This window comes from Myotis yumanensis, unplaced genomic scaffold (genome assembly GCF_028538775.1).
Source record: "Myotis yumanensis isolate MYYU_CA2020_CCGP unplaced genomic scaffold, mMyoYum1.0.hap1 SCAF_17, whole genome shotgun sequence".
In the NCBI taxonomy this organism is placed as follows: domain Eukaryota; kingdom Metazoa; phylum Chordata; class Mammalia; order Chiroptera; family Vespertilionidae; genus Myotis; species Myotis yumanensis.
Genome location: NW_027223768.1, coordinates 42,379,354 through 42,397,495, shown reverse-complemented (window position 1 = coordinate 42,397,495; position 18,142 = coordinate 42,379,354). Strand labels below are relative to the sequence as shown.

Here is an 18,142-nt window from a genome sequence, read left to right as displayed (position 1 = left end):
CCCGCAGGCCAAGCCGAGGGACCCACCTGCTGGAGGGATCCCGCTCACTCGTCAGATGCCTTTCGAGCCACGGCACCACCCCAGGTGCAGCCGGCCGGGGAGGGACGGTGGGAGGTTGGCTCCAGGGCGTGTCCGCCCCACTGGCCACCTTCTAAGTAATTTCCTTTCAATGTGCACGAATCCGTGCACCGGGTCACTAGTATCATATAAGCTCTCCTTATGGTTAAATACATGCAACACAGTTCTGTTTTACTGTTTGATTTCCCAACTCTCATTTCGCTATTCGCTCTGAATCAGTTGCAATTGGTTGATTTTTTTCTCACTGAAGGTTCTATTTCCCTGCTTCTTTACATGATTTTTTTTTTCTAATTGCATGGGACATGTTTATGCTCAAAGGTATTTGTTTTTTATCTGAAATGTGAATGTAGCTGGGAGGCCTGCATTTCCTCTGACCAGCCCTTCCTGCAAGCTCTGTCCCCACTCAGGGCACCTCCAGCCCCGCCTGGGCTCTCGCCTTGTTTCCTGTCTTTCAGGGTCGCTGCCCTGGGTTGTCTGATGTTCATTATATTGGACCCCAGTTTTTCACATGCTTTATCCTTGTTTGTTTCACCCAGGAGAGCGAACCCGGCCTTGTCCCCTTCCCCGGGTGGAGGGGTCCATCTCTGAGGGTCCTGATTGAGCCAGGGGCCCAGCCTGGTGCCGAGGGGCCGCGGCTGTGCTCCGCACCTTCCCGGGGGTCTGGGCTTGCTCCCGAGTTCCATGAAACCACCCCCGGGAGGAAGGGGTGCTCTGGCCCCGCCCGGGTTGCGAGGAGCATCGCCTGTAGGAAATCCCATCTGCTGACAGGGGGTGGGGATGGGAAAGTCCACACAACTCGCGTTACAGTCCTTTCAGCCTTTGGACCAAAAGGTAGTTTGGCCGCGGGTCAGCGCTCGGACGATGGCGTGGTGGTCGGTTTGGGGGCAGAACCAGGAAGGAAAGGCTGAGCGTCACGGTGAGCAGAGCGAGTCATCGCGATCTGGAGGATCCGAGGCGCTTTTTCCACGTCCAATCACCAGCGGTGCTCTTCCCAGGGAGGCCTCTGGACGTAACAATACGGATTTCCTGTCTTTGCTTTCTCTTGGTCCAGCCGTGTGCCGCTACCCCCTGGGCATGTCGGGAGGCCACATTCCGGATGAGGACATCACAGCCTCCAGCCAGTGGTCAGAGTCCACCGCGGCCAGATACGGACGGTGAGGGCGGGGCCCAAGGCGGGGACCGGGCAGCAGCTCCGAGTGGGACAGGTTTCCTGGACAGGCTGGTGCTTGGTGGGAGCGTGTGGGAACCAGAGGACGTCACGGGCCTGCCCTGGGCTGCGTGTTCTCAGGGAGAGCTGGGGCTCGGCCGCAAGTGCAGGTCTGGCGACATCCTGACCGCGGAGGCCAGGCCACGCTACAGCAGGGGCTCCGGGTGCAGTGGGCTGGCCTCGCCCTCTTGCCGGGAGATGCCGGAGGGTGGCTGGGCGGCAGGTGCGGGGGTGCAGGTTAGCGAGGACCTGCTCTGGGAGCACCCTGCTCTCAAGGACGCCTCCCGGGAGGCCCTGTCCCCAGGAGTGTGGCGCTCCCCGTGCGCTGGTACCGGGTCGTCTGCAGGAATAAACTCCTTGTCAAAAGCCCCTCTGCTTGTTAGGGCCGAACCGCCTTCTTCGAGCTGAGTCTTTTGGTGTGAAGTGTGGATTTCCGTTAAACTCGCATCACCCATAAGAAGAGCAACCTCCATAAATTCCACTCGTGCGTTAAGGACGAGAGGGGTGGTGGTGGGGCTGGACGGGGTCAGCAGGGGTGAGCAACACCTGTGAGCAAAGGCTTGTGCCAGGGAAGAGGGAGCGTGTCCCAGGGTCCCCGAACGAACCTGGCACCCAGTTCCCCATTCTGCTCCCGGCAGCGCAGCCTGGACGTAAGCACCAGATGATACGCGGTTCCCTCTCCCCTCACTCCCACCATGTTTCCACCTGCTGGGCGGCCACCCCACTCCTGCTGGCTACGCTGCCCACACTGGGAACCTTAGCCCTCCCCAGACACCCAGGCGACCATCAGGGGAGGCAGGTGCAGTGACTGTGGGGGAGGCTTCACGGCACCTCCACTGAGGTCTCTGCATCCCGAATCAGGCCTCCCTGTGGCCTGAAGGCCCCAGCTCCCAGTGGTGACTGTCCTCTGGGTCCCTGGTGCCAGGGAGAAGGGCCTGACCATGCGGGGGCACGGTGGTGCAGCCACCGAGAGGGAGAACTCCCTGGTCTTGTGCCAGGCCGGGCAGCTGCTGGCTGCGCTGGGAGCGGAGTCCGGGAGTCACGGATCAGCGTCTTGCCCTCATGTCTCAGGCTGGACTCGGAGGAAGGGGATGGAGCCTGGTGTCCCGAGATCCCGGTGGAGCCCGATGACCTGAAGGAGTTCCTGCAGATCGACCTGCACTCCCTGCACTTCATCACGCTGGTGGGGACCCAGGGCCGCCACGCGGGCGGCCACGGCATTGAGTTCGCCCCCATGTACAGGATCCACTACAGCCGGGACGGCGCACGCTGGATCTCCTGGCGGAACCGGCACGGGAAGCAGGTAGGAGGCTAGACGTCTAGCCCTGGAGGGAGGCTGGGGGAGGAAGGGTCAGCGGAGCATCACAGCCCCCTCTCTGCTTTCTGCTCAGGTGCTGGACGGAAGCAGTAACCCCTACGACATCTTCCTGAAGGACCTGGAGCCACCCATTGTGGCCAGATTCGTCCGCTTCATCCCGGTCACCGACCATTCCATGAACGTGTGCATGAGGGTGGAGCTCTACGGCTGCGTCTGGCTGGGTAGGTGTCCGAGCCACGCTGCAGAGAGTGAGGCGGCAGGTGCGCGGTCCCAGATGCGGACTTCCCTCTCGGTCAGAGGAGAGGAGGACCATCGCTCACCCAGCCCGGCTGCTCCCCATCCCGGGAGGGGTGTTCCCAGCGTGGCATCACTTCAGTCACCCCTGGCTGCGCTGTGCCCGGGTCGGGGCCTGGTGGGCCGCAGCGCAGGGGCAGCCGGGAGGCTCCCGGGGTGGTGGGCTCCGGTGCTGACCGTTCGTTCCCCTCGCAGACGGCTTGGTGTCCTACAACGCTCCGGCCGGACAGCAGTTCGTGCTCCCTGGAGGCGCCGTCATCTACCTGAACGATTCTGTCTACGACGGAGCCGTCGGGTACAGGTAATTCCCGGAGACTTGGGTTCTCAGAATGGGAAAATGGCCACTAAAAGAGAACCATGGCTTGGGATCAATAGCCAATCAACCAGTCAATCCACCCCCAGTTTTCTTCAGACCCTGTCCTGGGCGTCACGGGATAACATAGATGGAGCCAACGGGGAGTTTATTCCCAGGAAGTGGGGCCTCCTGGGAGGACAGGGAATGGCAAGGAGCGGAGCTCACAGGGCGGCTCCGGGCGGAGGACGCAGCGTGCTTTCCCCCTTGAAGCGGAACATAGGGTCTGACTCACGAATGGCAGCCTGGCAGCCGTGCACGGGCCGCAGGGACAGAAGGCGTCCGTTTAATAAATTGCACAGGTTAAGAGGTTCAGGCAGGATGACCCATAACTATGGTGCTTTAGAAGGTGCGAAAGGCTTAGGGTAGACAAGGAGGGTTTCGAGGATGGGCTGGTCCTTGGAGCAGTGGGGAGGGGGTGAGGACAGGATGCCTGGCCCAGGAGCTAGAGCAGAGGGTGATGGAGGGGAGTGAGGACAGGACTCCTGGCCCAGGAGCTGAGCAGAGGGGGGTGGGGAGGGGCTGAGGACAAGGACTCCTGGCCCAGGAGCTGGAGCAGAAGGGGGTGGAGGGGGGTGAGGACAGGATGCCTGGCCCAGGAGCTAGAGCAGAGGGGGTGGAGGGAGGTGAGGACAGGATGCCTGGCCCAGGAGCTAGAGCAGAGGGTGGTGGAGGGGGGTGAGGACAGGACTCCTGGCCCAGGAGCTGGAACAGTGATGGCCTGAAGTGGACCTGTGAGACCGTGTGCAGTCCATTCAGGCCCTGCAGGAATTAGGGTTGGATAAGACCTGTCCCCACCTGTCCCAGGTGGCACCACACTTGGCCATTCGCCCACCCACTTCCACACCTTATCTCGCTCAGCTCAGTTTTGATCGGCAAAAGTGGAGCCTGGCGGAGTCAGCCCACGGCGAGGGCCAGACTGGAGCTCTGAGGTTGGTGACTCAGGAGCGTGGAGGTCCAGGGCCCACGGCCCTGAAGGGAGAGCAGGCGGCTGTCCCCGCCGCCCTTACTGCAGCCTCCTTCTCCGGTCACTTCCTTCCCGTCCGCTTGGTCCCGCCCCTCTGCTGCCTTGTCGGTGTGCCATCATCCCTCGGCCACAGCCCAGCGGCCTATTCCCAGGGCCCAGAGGAAACCCCAGGCTTGAGTCCAATTTGCTAATCATGGTGCCTGCCAGGCGTGGTCCATGCAGCCATTGGTCCCGAAGCTCTCAGTAGGAATGGGGCTAAAATAGGGATCAGCGGCCACACGTGGGGGTGAGTGAGCCGTGTCCCGAGCGGCCTGGCGCAGAGGAGGGGGACGCCCGGAGGAGCCCAGCACGGAGGGAAGACCCTGGCCCACGTAACGAAGGTTCCTTCGCTTTGCTCCGAAGCTTGTGGGATTAAAATGGAGGGAGAAGTACCCTGAAGAGAGAGAGCTGCTCGTGTAGGGAGGGCCAGTGAACACCTGGCGGATGGATAGACGGGCCCCAGAGGGTGTGGAGCCGCCAGGCAGGGGGCGTGGAAATGGCGTTGGGGGCAGAGGGGCAGCGTGTGGACAGGACCACAGCCTGCCTTTAGGGGAGCAGCAGCTCAGTTCCCTGAAGCCACAGTGCGAAGCAGAGCGAGGCAGATTCGTCATAATTTGGAGGAACCTGAATGCCAGGGCCAGGAGGGGTTGGGGAGAAGGAAGTCGAGGCCATATGGTGACCGAGGGGGTGAGCAGGGACGTTCACGCAGGGAAGGAGACTAGAGCTGGCCGTGATGTGAGGAGATGGGCGGCGGAGATGCCGTGTGGCTGAGCGGGACACCAGCCCGCAATGCAGAGTCTTGGGAAACGGCCGAGCAGCAGGGCTCCCGGCAGCTCCACCCTCAGAGCGGCCTTGTTCGGAGGTGGGAAGGCTGCCGGGCCCAGAACAAAACTGAGCCAGTCCCTGACCCTCGTGTCATCCATGCCTCTCACTCTGTGGGTCTCATTTTCTATGAATTTGATTAAAATGAAATATAAATGAGTACTTAAATGTGGCAGGTTTTTTATTCTTTTTTTTTTTTTTTTAGTGGATTTTGTTATTTATTTTTGGGTATCCCTCTCTAGTCCTGCTGAGGTGCTACTTCCCACTATATTTATCTTATTCATTCAAGTTTCAAAGTCCCCAGTGGAAGCTTCTAATTGGCCAAACTTAAGTCACATGCTTAATAGAGCTGCCAGAGGGCAGGGAGAGGAAGTATCTGGTTATTTGGGCTTCCAAGGAGACAGACTCGGCCAAAATTCACAGCCAAGAAATTTCTTTTTTTTTTTGATCATCATAGCCAGGTTCCTCTTTAGGTTCTCCAGCCAGGTCTGTCCCAGGTTTTTTATTCTTAAGTTACAGTTTACTCCCAATATTATTTGGCATTGTTTCCAGGTGTACAGCATAGGAATTAGACGTTGCTGTCATTTACCACGTGGCACCTCAAGAAGTCCAGGCCCCCGGCACTGTCCATAGCTATTGCACCTCACTGGCTCTGCCCCTGGCCCATGGCTGCCTGGGACTGCCAACTCGCACTTCTCAATCCCTCTGCCTCTTTCACGGGTGGGGTGGAAGGGCCAGTGGGCTCCTGCCCTGTAGTTTGGTGTCGGATGGAGTGTGGGGTGTGGGCTGGCTTACTGAACCGACTCGCTGAGCAATGAGTTTCCAACCCGCTCAGGGACCAGGACTGGGGATGGCAGGCTGCGGTCCACTCCACCTGCATCTCTGCAGCCACACACTCCTAGATTCGTTAATCACGTGTCTTTGATTAATATCGAGTCATTAAAAAAAGACTTGTTATGTTAGTATGTAAGAATAGGTAAGGGCACAAGAGAGTATAGTAAGTGATAGAATATTGTTTAACAGCTTTGCTATTGAAGGGGAATCAAAATCAAATGTTTTGTAAAATTCATCGATATGAAGCTTCATTCTGCACCGATGCAGGATGAATGAGTCGATACTGTCAGATATATCGGATTTTTCATAATCCTACACCCTCCATGACAACCAGCTTTTTCAGAACCCGGTGCAGCCGGTGAGAGTTCTTCCGTGAGCATGCGCTAACTCGGGCCTCTGTCCCGTCCTCTTGCCTTGGCCGGCAGCATGACCGAAGGGCTGGGCCAGCTGACGGACGGGGTGTCCGGCCTGGACGACTTCACCCAGACCCACGAGTACCACGTGTGGCCCGGCTACGACTACGTGGGCTGGAGGAACGAGAGTGCCACCAACGGCTACATCGAGATCGTGTTTGAATTTGACCGCATCAGGAACTTCACCACCATGAAGGTCAGCGGGCACACGGCCCTGTGCGTGGCGGGGGCTGGTGGCCTTGGGCGGGGCTGCAGAACACGCTCCTGACTGGCCACGCGCGGCCCCCAGTCCCCCAGGCGGTCTGGCCATTTCCTCATTGTAAACAAGGCGGTCGGGCGAGGCCACTGTCCCTCGTGGCGTGTGGTGTCCACTCGGAGCCGGCGCGTCCATCAGCACGGTGGGCGGTCTCCAGGGCCACCATGCTTGTGGGCCCATGAACATGGTTTACCTCCTTCAAATATCAGAGGAAAACAATGAACTTCAGGGCCAAGAATTATCCCCCCTCTGAACAACACAGTTGTACCATCTAATTTTAATGTCTTTTTAAGGAGGGAGGGGCCCACAGAGGCACACGTGCCAGGCTGCGGAGGCGACCCCGTGCCAGGGGGGGTTCCTGAGGGTCCCACCCAGGTGCTCTCCCCACAGAGAGGGGGGCTCCGCATTTTGAACCACTTCCCACCCGGCTGCCTCCCCCAGCACCGAGGAGCCGGCCTCCACTAGCTGTTCACAGGCAGGGGTGTCTGTTCTCTGACGGACCCCGGGCTCCTCCAGGGGCTCCCCTGTCGGCTCTGTCCCTGCACTCAGCATCTGACAGCTCCGTCACCGCTGTGAGCGGCCAGGTTAGTGCCCTGGTTGCCTGCACCAGCCGTCTCTCGTCTCTCGGTCTAAATGTTCTGCCACGCTGGAGGCGAGCTTGGGGGCAGGAATAGGACCCTGGCAGAGAGCACCTCTCTCGGTCGCAGCCTCTGCAGGCAAGCGGCCGCGGGCCATCCTCTGGGCCGGACCGCTCAGCCCGCGATGGCCGGCTTCAGTCTTCCTCTGTAGGGACTTGGGGACTCTGTCAGGAGGCCTGGAATACAGAGCACGTCCATTTCCGCGTGTGGCCAGAGCCAGCACGGGAGTCACGGCCCGGCCCCTCCCCCAGGTGCACTGCAACAACATGTTCGAGAAGGGCGTGAAAACCTTCAAGGAGGTGCAGTGCTACTTCCGCGCAGAGGCCGGCGAGTGGGAGCCCAACGCCGTGTCCTTCCCGCTGGTGCTGGACGACGTGAACCCCAGCGCCCGCTTCGTCACCGTGCCCCTGCAGCACCGCATGGCCAGCGCCCTCAAGTGCCAGTACCACTTTGCCGACACCTGGATGATGTTCAGCGAGATCACCTTCCAATCAGGTTGGGGCGGGGCCCCGGAGCGGGCGGGGTGCGGGAGCTCCCCCGCCGGTGGCTTCTGATGGCAGGGACGGAGGGACCGCGCTCCTGGCTGCCCCGGTGGAGGGCCAGGGCCGGGGCTGTAGGGACAGGACATGTGCTGGCTCCCACCTGTTTGTCTAAGAGAACAGAAATGAGGATTGAAAAGGGAGAGCACGGTGTGGTAGACGCTTCTGTGAGGTAAGCCCGTCGGCAGGAGCCCCCGCGTCACTGTTCAAACATCGAGAGGAAATTCCCTAAAAGCACAGGAGGCACAGGGAGCCATGGGTCCCTCCGCTTCCCCGACCGGCACGCCGGTGTGCTCCATTCCCCCTTTGCTAAGTACAGTGGGGCCTTGACTTACGAGTTTAATTCGTTCCGAGACCGAGCTCGTTAAGGAGCTCGTTAACACAAATTTCTCTATCAACTCAATGCAAATAATCAGCCGAGAGACAGCTGGTATCTCAAAAAACTCGTTAGTCGGGACACTCGTAAGTCAAGGCCCCACTGTACTTTAGGGCAAATCGAAGGCAATTCAGTACTAAGAACGCTCGAGTGCCGCTAGGAAACTGGCATCATCTTTACATGCATGACGTCATCATAACATCTACCAACACTCACCAGCAGGCACGGCCACGCCTGCACGTCCCCAGCGGCCGCCCACTCTGCTGCCCGTGGTGTCTTGCTGCGCTTGGCTGGTTGGATGGGCCTTGGGGCTGTGTCCTTCATTGTATCCCACACGGCTCTTTCATCTGAAACAGTCCTTTTCAAAAACTGCGACCTGGCTTGGCTGGCGGCTCATCCCTCAGACGGGAGGGTGTATCTACGGCCGATTTCAATTCCGGTTCCATATTTATTTTTGTCAATGGCTTTTCCTAGATGGTGCTTCGAGCTTTTTAAATTTATTTTTTATTTTTATTTTTTTTTGGGGGGGGGGACTGATTGTTTTATTTATTTTTATTTAAAAAAATATTTTTATTGATTTCAGAGAGGAAGGGAGAGGGGGAGGGAGAGAGAGATAGAAACATCAATGATGGGAGAGAATCATTGATTGGCTGCCTCCTGCATGCCCCCCACTGGGGATTGAGCCCACAACCGGGCATGTGCCCTTGACCAGAATTGAACCCGGGACCCTTCAGTCCGCAGGCCGACGCTCCACCCACTGAGCCACACCAGCCAGGGAAACGTTTGCCTGATTAACCTGCCAGAGCTTTCACCCCGCCCCCTGAGAAATAATTTTTAAAGGGACAAGCAGTAGATTTACATAGATTTTTAGAGTCTTTTGCTAGTTTCTTTACTAAAGGCTATTTTTACACAAACCCTGGGATTGTGTAAAAAACTTCTCAGGGGTCAGGAAGTCAATAGATTTAACCATGTTCATGGGCCCACAAGCATGGTGGCCCTCGGTGCTGGGGGAGGCGCCCGCCTGGGCTGGGGGTTAGGGGCGCTCTCGGGCAGGGAGAGGGACCTCTGTGCTTAGGTGCCCCCAGACCCCGCACGTCCGTAATGCCCGCTGCTTGGGTCAGTCAGCTCCTGGGGGGACGCTGAAGGGTGGCCCTCCAGGTCTTGGATACTCTGCATTTGTCAGCGCCGCGTCTTCTGAGGGGGCCCCTCCTGCACCGTTCGTGCCCAGGAGGCAGGGCGCGTGCCTGGTTTCCCTTCTCGGCAGCTGTCGGAGGGAGTCGGTGCCCTCGCAACCTCCAAGGACGTCTGATGAGCTGTTGGCTCTCCGTCCTGGTTTTGTTTTGGTGTCATTGCGCACGCATTTCACTGCTTTTTAGAAATTCAGTGTGTTGAGTCAAATGCTTTCTGAAGCTCAGACTGCCCTGCGGGGAGCGCCTACCCTCGAGCATACCCTTCGGACCTGACCCCACGGCCTCTGGTAACTCTCCTGCTTTAGGAGGAACAGGGTGCCCCGCGCCCATTTTGAGCATTTACTGCCCCGGAGTGGGACCAACCATCTCCTCGGCAATCTTGGTTGCTGTTGGTGGGAATGAAGTCTGGAGGTCACAGCGGGGGCACAGGACTGTGCCAGGTCTGGGGAAGCTAAAGGCGTTGAGGACGCTGTCAAACTGGGACCAACCCTCAGCGGTCAGAGGAGAGAAGGGCCGCGGGCAGTGGAGTTGCCTGGACGCTGCCCGAGGACTGAGCCTCGTGCGGGGCCTGGAGGACGCGCTTACCTGTGTGACGGGGACCGCGGATTTCCGTCCTCTCGCGGGGCGTGCACAGCGGCTGGTACCGGGCACAGCTAATGGCAGCCCGGACGGTGCTTGACTCCTGGGGCCTCCTGAGCTTTGGGTTCCACATCACGATAATGCTCGTGTTCACTGGACCCTGAGGACCCGGTTCCGAGCCGTCCTGGGGGGCCAGCTGCCGCCGCACGCGGAAAGCACGCTGCGAAGGAGCGCCGAGGGTTTGGCGAGGACGTCCGTGGAACAGAGGTGCAGGTCTGGTTCTTGACCTCCTCGGCCAGACACCCAGAGGAGAACGTCAGTCTGGCGAATACTGGGGTCCAGTCCTGAAGCTGCCGCCTCCCAGAGAGAGCACTCGGTGCCGTCCTCTGTCCGCAGGACGAGGCTCGCTCACAATTCCAGGGCCAGGCCATGCGGCAGGGTGAGAGCCCTTCTGTCACAGTTGGAGTTCCTGCAGGGAAAGAGGCCCTTGGCAGGAGCCTGCACCAGGCCCACGTCCCCGAGTTCCTGCGCGTTGTCTGACTTGGGGTCTTACTTCCTATGTGTGCTTTATGATAATATGTAGTCACGGCTCTCCACACCTCCCTCCCCCCCCTCCCTCCCTCCCTCCCTCCCTCCCTTCCTTCCTTCCTAATCCTCACCCAAGGATTTTCCCCCCATTAATTTTTAGAGAGAGTGGGAAGGGAGAGATACAGAGAGAGAAACATCAATGTGAGAGAGACACAACGATTGGTTGCCTCCCACATGTGCCCCACTGGGGCTGGGGATGGAGCCTGCAACCAGGTACATGCCCTTGACCGGAATTGAACCCATGACGCTTCAGTCCGTGGGCCGACACTCTAACCACTGAGAAAAATGGGCTAGGGCCACATCACTATTTCTTTCTTTTTTATACCATGGCACTAGTATATAATAACTTAAACAAAAGTTTTACAAAAGTTGCGCTTACTCAGTAGATGAATGGTGATGTTTTTGTTTAATGTATGACATGATTTCATGTTTAAGAAAGGTGAGTGGCCGGCCGAGAAGTTGATTTCACGCTGTGCCGGCCGGGCCCATCCTCTGCAGACTGCTGCCTGCTCCTCGCCCACAGCTCTGACTCCGCCTGTCTTTAACAGATGCTGCCATGTACAACACCTCCGGGGCCCTGCCCGCCTCGCCGGGGGCGCCCACCACCTACGGTGAGTCCCCCTCCCACAAACCAGGTGAAGGGAGCTCCTGGGGGCGGAGACTGCACCTGCTGTCTGTGTGGGAGCTGGCGCAGCTGGCTCTGCCCGGAGACAGCGCCCCCAACAGGTGGGCCCAGCCTCCGCTCCTCCCTGCCCGAGGCGGAGGTGGCCTGCTTCCAGTGGCTTCGTGAGAGATGGGGAAATGGGGAGCAGAAGCAGGGGGAGACCTTTCTACCCGCGGCCCCCCGGGTGTCCATGGATGGGTGGGGCGCTGAGAGCAGCACCAGCCTCTCTAATCGGAGATATATGTGCAGACATGTGTCCGTAGCTTCAGACACTCACTGGCTGCGGGAGCCAGCACCTGGGAAATGCGTGACCCTGCGTCTCAAAGACGAGCCTCGGCAAGTTGTCACATCTCAGAGAGCGCAGACCAGGACCCTCACCTGGTTCTCATGAGGTGTGACGAGGGGCCCGTAGACCCCGGCCGCGGTGATAAAGGAACGACATTTGGGGAAAGTTGGAAAGCTGTCCATGATCCCGTCTGACACGGGAGGAGGAGGAGGCAAGAGGACTGACTAGCAAGGCCGAGAGGGAGCAGGTGTCCGGGTGGCACCGGAGGAATTACCCTGAGAGGCCTGTCGCTGGTCCAGGCCCCCTTCTCTTCCTGTCCCACCAGATGACGGCATTCTCTCTCTCTTCCTGGTTGCAGACCCAATGCTGAAAGTCGACGACAGCAACACCCGGATCCTGATTGGCTGCCTGGTGGCCATCATCTTCATCCTCTTGGCCGTCATTGTCACCATCCTCTGGAGGCAGTTCTGGCAGAAGATGCTGGAGAAGGTGAGGAGGCGCCAGGCCGCTGCTGCCCCGGGACCCAAGGGCGAACTGTGAGGGTTTGCACCCAGCGAGGCGCTCGCCCGGGCCCCGGGAAGCGCAGGGTGGAGAGGCTGGTCGCTGAAGGAGCCAGGAAAGAACGGGCAGGTCCACGTTCTCATTCTCAGAGCGGAGACTTTGGGACCTCCCCAGAGAGCTCCTCCCAGTCGTGAGATCTCAGCTCAGGCTTCGCCTCAGAGATGCTGACACCCTGGGTGGAGGGGGAGGTGCAGGCATGTGCGTTTAAAAAAAATGAACAGAATGCCCGGCCGGCGTGGCTCAGTGGTTGAGCATCGACCAGGAGGTCACGGTTTGATTCCCGGTCAGGGCGCATGCCTGGGTTGCAGGCTCCATCCCCAGTGTGGGACCTGCAGGAGGCAGCTGCTGAATGATTCTCTCTCATTATTGATGTTTCTATCTCTCTCTCCCTCTCCCTTCCTCTCTGAAATCAATAAAAAAAATATATATATTTATTTATTTTTTAAAAATTAACAGGAGCCTAGCTGGTGTGGCTCAGTGGTTGAGCATTGACTCATGCACCAGGAGGTCACAGTTAGATTCCCTGTGAGGGCACATGCCCAGGTTGTGGGCTCCATCCCCAGTAGGAGGTGTGCAGGAGGCAGCTGATCCATGTTGCTCTTCCATGGATGTTTCTACTTCTCTCTCCATCTCTCGTCCTCTCTCTCTTAAAACACAATTAAAAAAATATTAACAAGTGCTTCTGATGGACAACTGATACCTACCCCAAATCTCTGACAATACTGCTCCTCTTCTTTGCTGTTTGCTGTTCATTTTTTGGCGTGTGTGTGTGTGTGTGTGTGTAAGCATCCAGCCTCACTAATATCCAAGCCAAGCTCTCACAGTTCTATTCCCGCTTCTCTGCATGCTTAACGTTACAATTGTCCATCCCTTTGGGCCCCTTCCTCGGAGTTTCTTGTCTAAGCCAACTTACATCTGTCTAACGCTTTACCGTCCACGAGGACTTTCACTTGACTCTCACTGAGTGATGGTGAGTTGGGCAGAGTTGTACCTGACGGCCTTTCTCATGGGAACACGTGATGTGCTCACGTCACACGGCTCACACCTGTCTCTCTGTTCTTTCAGTTGTCGGTCTTGAAATAAGTTGTCATTTTCTTCCGAAACATGCTCAGGTCACCACAGGTGGACCGACCATGACTCGCTTGGTCCCTCGGGCCAGAGACCAGTTTTCTGGACACGACTGCTCAGTGCCTCGGGCTCTTCTGGGGAGTAAGGGTTCCTACCTTTGGCCGTGGACGTCCTCCCTGGGCAGGGAGCTCCCGTGGGCGTGGGCTGTGGGGCTGGCACTGCCTGTGAGGGGCGGGCGGGCCAGGCAGAGCCTGGGAGGCCTCCAGGAGACCAGTGCCCACGGGAGGGGCGGGCGGGAGAGGCCGGGAGGACGGACGGCATCACGGGGCTCCGGACTGAGCTGCTCCGCAGTCAGTTTCTGAGACGAGAGGCTCGAGTTGGGGTTTCGGCCGCAGCATCTCACGGGAGAGAGGCCTCGCCGTCAGCCTGAAAGCACTTTCCCTGAATTAAGGCTCTCACCACAAATAGCGACTGGAGACCGACAGGAGCGCCTGCAGCACGTGGGACGCCTGTGACGGACGCGCGTCTGCGTCCAGGGAGAGGGCAGCCCAGGGGCGGAGGCGGTGGAGGCGGAGGTGGGGGCACTGGCGCTGGTGCCCTGGGCTGAGGCTTGCTGGGCGGTCGGAGCTGCTGTGTCCTGATCACACAGGCGGTGGGGCTGAGGGGCGGGTCTGCGTCCCCCACTCCAGAGCTGACTCTCTCTCTCTCTGTGAGCCATGCTTCACCCCTCCCCTGGGCCTAGCTTCCGAAACCCCCGCCTGGGCCGGAGAGGGTGCTGACTGGACTCCAAAGGGGAGGAACGTCTGCCCTGGACTGTCTATCTTGGTCCGTGAAAGTTCTTTCTCTCCCGGGCCCTGAGCAAGGGACCTGCAGAGGCCCCGTGGCTCCGAGCACTGCGGGCAAACACCCCGGGGAGGCCCGTTCCCGGCGTCACTCAGCATTCGCTTCAGGCTGTAGTTCCTGTGGGCTCCTGGCAGGGTGTGCGCGGATTTTTCTCGGGGAGGTTCAGCCGTGTGCATTGAGCCCCCCAGTGTGCTGGGCTCCAGCTTAGGTTTGGGGGTTTTACTGCCACAGGGACCTTCAGGCAGTAAAGGGGCGAAGCAGGCGTCTAAGTTTCTCATCGACACCCACAGTGTGAGGTGAGGGACCAAACAGCCAGGTTCAGATTCTGGCATCTTTCTGAAGGAGCAGCAGGTCACACCAGACAGGATGACACACAGTTAGTTGCCGTGATCCTGAAGCAGGTGTGGTTCACTGGGCACTGCTGGTTGGTCAGACTGTGGGTGAGAGGGACTGGGTGAGCCGTGGACGCACTGGGCTGTGGTTGGCACGGGGTAGCCAGCCAAGTCCACTGCTGCCGGGGACATCGAACGCTGGGCCTGAGAGCTCTGGTTGGAACGGACAGGCTCTCAGCGGGTCAGGTGAAGAACGTGCCAGGGCCTCAGGGGACGCGAAGTGAGGCCTGTGCCACCAGCCGGCACCCGCCGCACAGCACGCAGTCCCAGAGCTCGCAGAGCCCATGGGGGGCAGGTGAGAGGAGCCGGAAGGCCCCCCGTGCAGCGAGCCCTCCCTCCTTCCCTCCCTGCCAGGCCTCCCGGCGGATGCTGGACGACGAGATGACCGTCAGCCTGTCCCTGCCCAGCGAGTCCAGCATGTTCCACAACAACCACTCCTCACCGCCCAGTGAGCAGGGCTCCAGCTCCACCTACGACCGCATCTTCCCGCTGCGGCCCGACTACCAGGAGCCCTCCAGGCTGATCCGCAAGCTCCCAGAGTTCGCTCCCGGGGAGGAGGCGCCGGGTGAGGCTGAAAGAGCAGCAGGGAGCTGGGGGCAGCCTGGCCGAGGGTGGGAGGGTGGGCGTGCCACCGGCTGGTCAGCGGGAGGGGCCCACGGCCCCCACCGAGTGCTGCTCCTCTGCTCCCACCAGGGCCCCACCTCAGAGGTGGAAGCGAGTGAACAGAAGGGCTCACTGAGGCGTGGGGGCCAGGAGCCCCCTCAGGTGGCCGAGGGACAGTGCCCGGAAGGGCCTTCCCCGGACCAGCGTCTGGGGGTGCGCTCAGGACCGGGGCCCCTGGAGGAGGAGCAGTGGAGGCTGCGGGGCCCGGGGCCTCGGCTTCCCCACCCAGACCTGTTCCCTCGTTCAGTCCGTTTCCCTTGGTGAGCTTTACCGCTCACACAGATTTCCTGAGGAGCGTATTTCCCGGCTCTTCTCAGTAAGAGCTCCGCTTGGAAACGCAGTGCCAGCGGAAGTGGCTGTGGAGCGACATCAGAGGGGCTGCTGGGCCCGTTAGGGGCAGGGACGGTGCTCAGGGGCGGGGAGGGCAGGCGACAGACCTGAGGGAAGAGAGGAAGCTGCGGCCTGAGCCACAGGAGGGGCTGCGCGAGGGGCACCAGCCTGGAGTGCGGACAGGCGGCCGGAAGAGGGCGGAACGAAGCGAGTTCCCAGGCTGGGCAACGTAGTTGGTTTCTGAATGCTAACACCCCTCGTATTTCAATGTTTTCTTTCAAGTTAGGGAGTGTCTTAAACCAGATCCTGTAAATTTAACCAGAAAGCGGTTCACGACCTAAGCTAGGTCATTAAGCCAGGGGTGGTGCCTCACAATGAAGGAAGATGCTGTTAGAGAGAGCTCCCGCCGTAACCTCCGCCTCACAGGCCATGGTGGCCGGGATAGCGTCCCCAAGGTCACCCAAGGACATGCTTGCGGTCCTGTGGTCTGAGAAAGGAGAGGCGCGATGGTGGCCGATCCGAAGCCACGAGGAAGCCTCTGGGAGCCCAGTGTCGGGGGGGGGGGGGGGCAGACGGGGCTGGGGACCTGCCCCATCCCCCGTCTCTCACGGGGCCACCCCGGGAGCCTCAGAGCCCGGAGCGAGCCCTCCACCGTGTCTTCTAGGCTGCAGCGGCCTCGCCAAGCCAGGCCCGCCCAGCGGCCCCGAGGGCGCGCCCCACTACGCAGAGGCGGACATCGTGAACCTGCAGGGCGTGACCGGGGGCAACACCTACTCCGTGCCCGCCCTCACCATGGACCTGCTCTCCGGGAAGGACGTGGCCGTGGAGGAGTTCCCCCGGAAGCTGCTCGCCTTCAAGGAGAAGCTGGGGGAAGGCCAGTTCGGGGAGGTGAGTGGCTCTGAGAGGGGCATCCAGTCCCGGCCGCGCTGAACAAACGTGGCCCGAGAGCGGAGTCCCTCCACAGCGGACCCCCTGCGGACGCCCGCCACGCCTCCCCGCGGCTCCCAGGAAGCCGGTGTTGGGTCACCGCACCTCTGCCCAGCTGGCTTCTGTGTGGGAGTTACAGCGGGCAAGTCCCCAGGCTCTCCAGGCCCTGAGGACATTCCATATGTTCACATTGGTTAGGGTGACAGCAGGCGGGGGCCCGCAGGAGGTGATCGTCTCATAAACTGTCCCGACACCGTTCTCGAGGGCCCCCTGTTCTCCCTTCATGGGACTTATGTGCAAGGGCCCACACAAGCCCGCCCGCCCACGTCCCACAGCAGCCCGGGCCCGACTCGCAGACCGAGCCGAGGAGGAGCAGCGGGCGGGCGCCTCGAGGCAGGCCTGTGTGTTGGTCCTTCCCTCTCCTGTCAGCCTCCTCGTCACCGCGCGCCTCTGAAGGTCTGAGCAGTGGCCGCCCACGCTCCCTGGGTGACGCCTGGTTAACGGGTGGTTTCAGGTGCGGCGTGCTCCCCCCGGGGCTTGGTGCTGCAGGAGTCCGAGGCCCTGCTCCTGCTCTCTGTCCTCATGCTGCCCCGAGTGAAAGACGCAGGCTCGTTGTGCTGTTACAGGACCCGCACTTGTAACGCCAGCCCTGTGCTAAGGGGTCGTCTTAGAGGGGACACTGCCTGGCGTTTGATCCACAAAGGTTCAAGCGTGTGTAGCGGCTCGCACGGGTGGTGAGCCCTCCGTGGTGGATGCCGTGCTGCGGATTCGTTCACTCACACACACCGTGTTCCGGGCCGTGGACACGACCTGTATGAAGCAGCACACGTCCTATTGTTTTTATAAGTATTTGGGTAGTAGATGTGTCCATGCGTCTATGCGCCTGGTTGTTGGACGTGCGTGGTGAGCGGTTGTCCCTCCCCCGGAGGCGCCGCGGAGGCTGAGCCACCTCGGGAGCGCTGGTGCTGAGACGCATGCCTTTCGTCCAGGTCCATCTCTGCGAAGTGGAGGGGATGGAAAGGTTCAAAGGCAAAGACTTGGCCGTGGATGCCAGTGCCAGCCAGCCGGTCCTGGTGGCTGTGAAGATGCTCCGGGCAGATGCCAACAAGAACGCCAGGTCTGTGGCTGCCTTTTGAGTTTCCTTTATGTGTTTCATCCTCAGGTCAGGTCAGGGACACCCCGGGAAACTTCTGAGCAATCTTTTCTTTGGAGAGGGTAGGTCTGTGAGCCACCTCACGTTTCCATGGTTACGCGTTATCTTCTACCGGGCCAGCATCCTCACCTTTGTTCTCCATCTCCCTCCCAGAAAGGCACATTTCCCACTGGACTCACTACCTGTTCACTCCCTGACCGTCCGCACGGCCTGACCGTCCCACAGATGGCCGTCCAAGTGGGCGCTTTCTCAGCCATTGTCCACAGAGGCTCCCGAGTGTCCTTGCTGCCGGTCACCACCCTCCTGCTCAGCCTTCTCCGTCCCTTTTTCCATCTCCATTTACTTTCTCACTTTTCCCCTCTTTTGTGCTCCTTTTCTTCTATGTCCAGCAACCCCCACAGTGAGAAGCAACCTCCACTTGGAAAAGGACCATGACCTCAAAGCGGAAGGATCCACAGTCCTTTAGCAGTTTCCCCAACGGGGACCCTCCCTCCATAGATGGCAGTCTCGCTGAGACTCAGAGTGAGAGACAGTTTCTTATCCCTCCTCAAACACCGTGAACTCCAAACACGGCGGAAAGGGTACAGGAAAGGCCTTGCCAACGGCAAGATGTGGGATGAAGAAGAAAAGCCAGGGAGGAGAACTGAGAGGGGCCGGGACTGTCACTGAGAACTCCAGTGTGAGGGACAAGAGCACGAATGACAGACGACACCTTGGGTCTCATCCAGCGATGGCACACCCCCCCTGCGTCCACGCCCACTGAGC

General features: G+C 59.8%; 1 protein-coding gene across 3 annotated transcripts in view; it reads left to right on the top strand.

Moving 5' to 3' along the window:
- DDR2 (discoidin domain receptor tyrosine kinase 2) overlaps window positions 1–18,142 on the top strand; it is a 64,927-nt gene that overhangs the window by 34,940 nt on the left and 11,845 nt on the right. For all 3 annotated transcript variants that reach the window (XM_070397432.1, XM_070397433.1, XM_070397434.1), the window contains 11 exons: window positions 1,130–1,232; window positions 2,357–2,588; window positions 2,677–2,824; window positions 3,093–3,198; window positions 6,337–6,520; window positions 7,470–7,713; window positions 11,039–11,101; window positions 11,799–11,929; window positions 14,659–14,869; window positions 15,962–16,185; window positions 17,214–17,341. In XM_070397432.1, coding sequence (XP_070253533.1) covers window positions 1,130–1,232; window positions 2,357–2,588; window positions 2,677–2,824; window positions 3,093–3,198; window positions 6,337–6,520; window positions 7,470–7,713; window positions 11,039–11,101; window positions 11,799–11,929; window positions 14,659–14,869; window positions 15,962–16,185; window positions 17,214–17,341 — 1,774 coding nt within the window. The remainder of the gene's footprint in view (window positions 1–1,129; window positions 1,233–2,356; window positions 2,589–2,676; window positions 2,825–3,092; window positions 3,199–6,336; window positions 6,521–7,469; window positions 7,714–11,038; window positions 11,102–11,798; window positions 11,930–14,658; window positions 14,870–15,961; window positions 16,186–17,213; window positions 17,342–18,142) is intronic.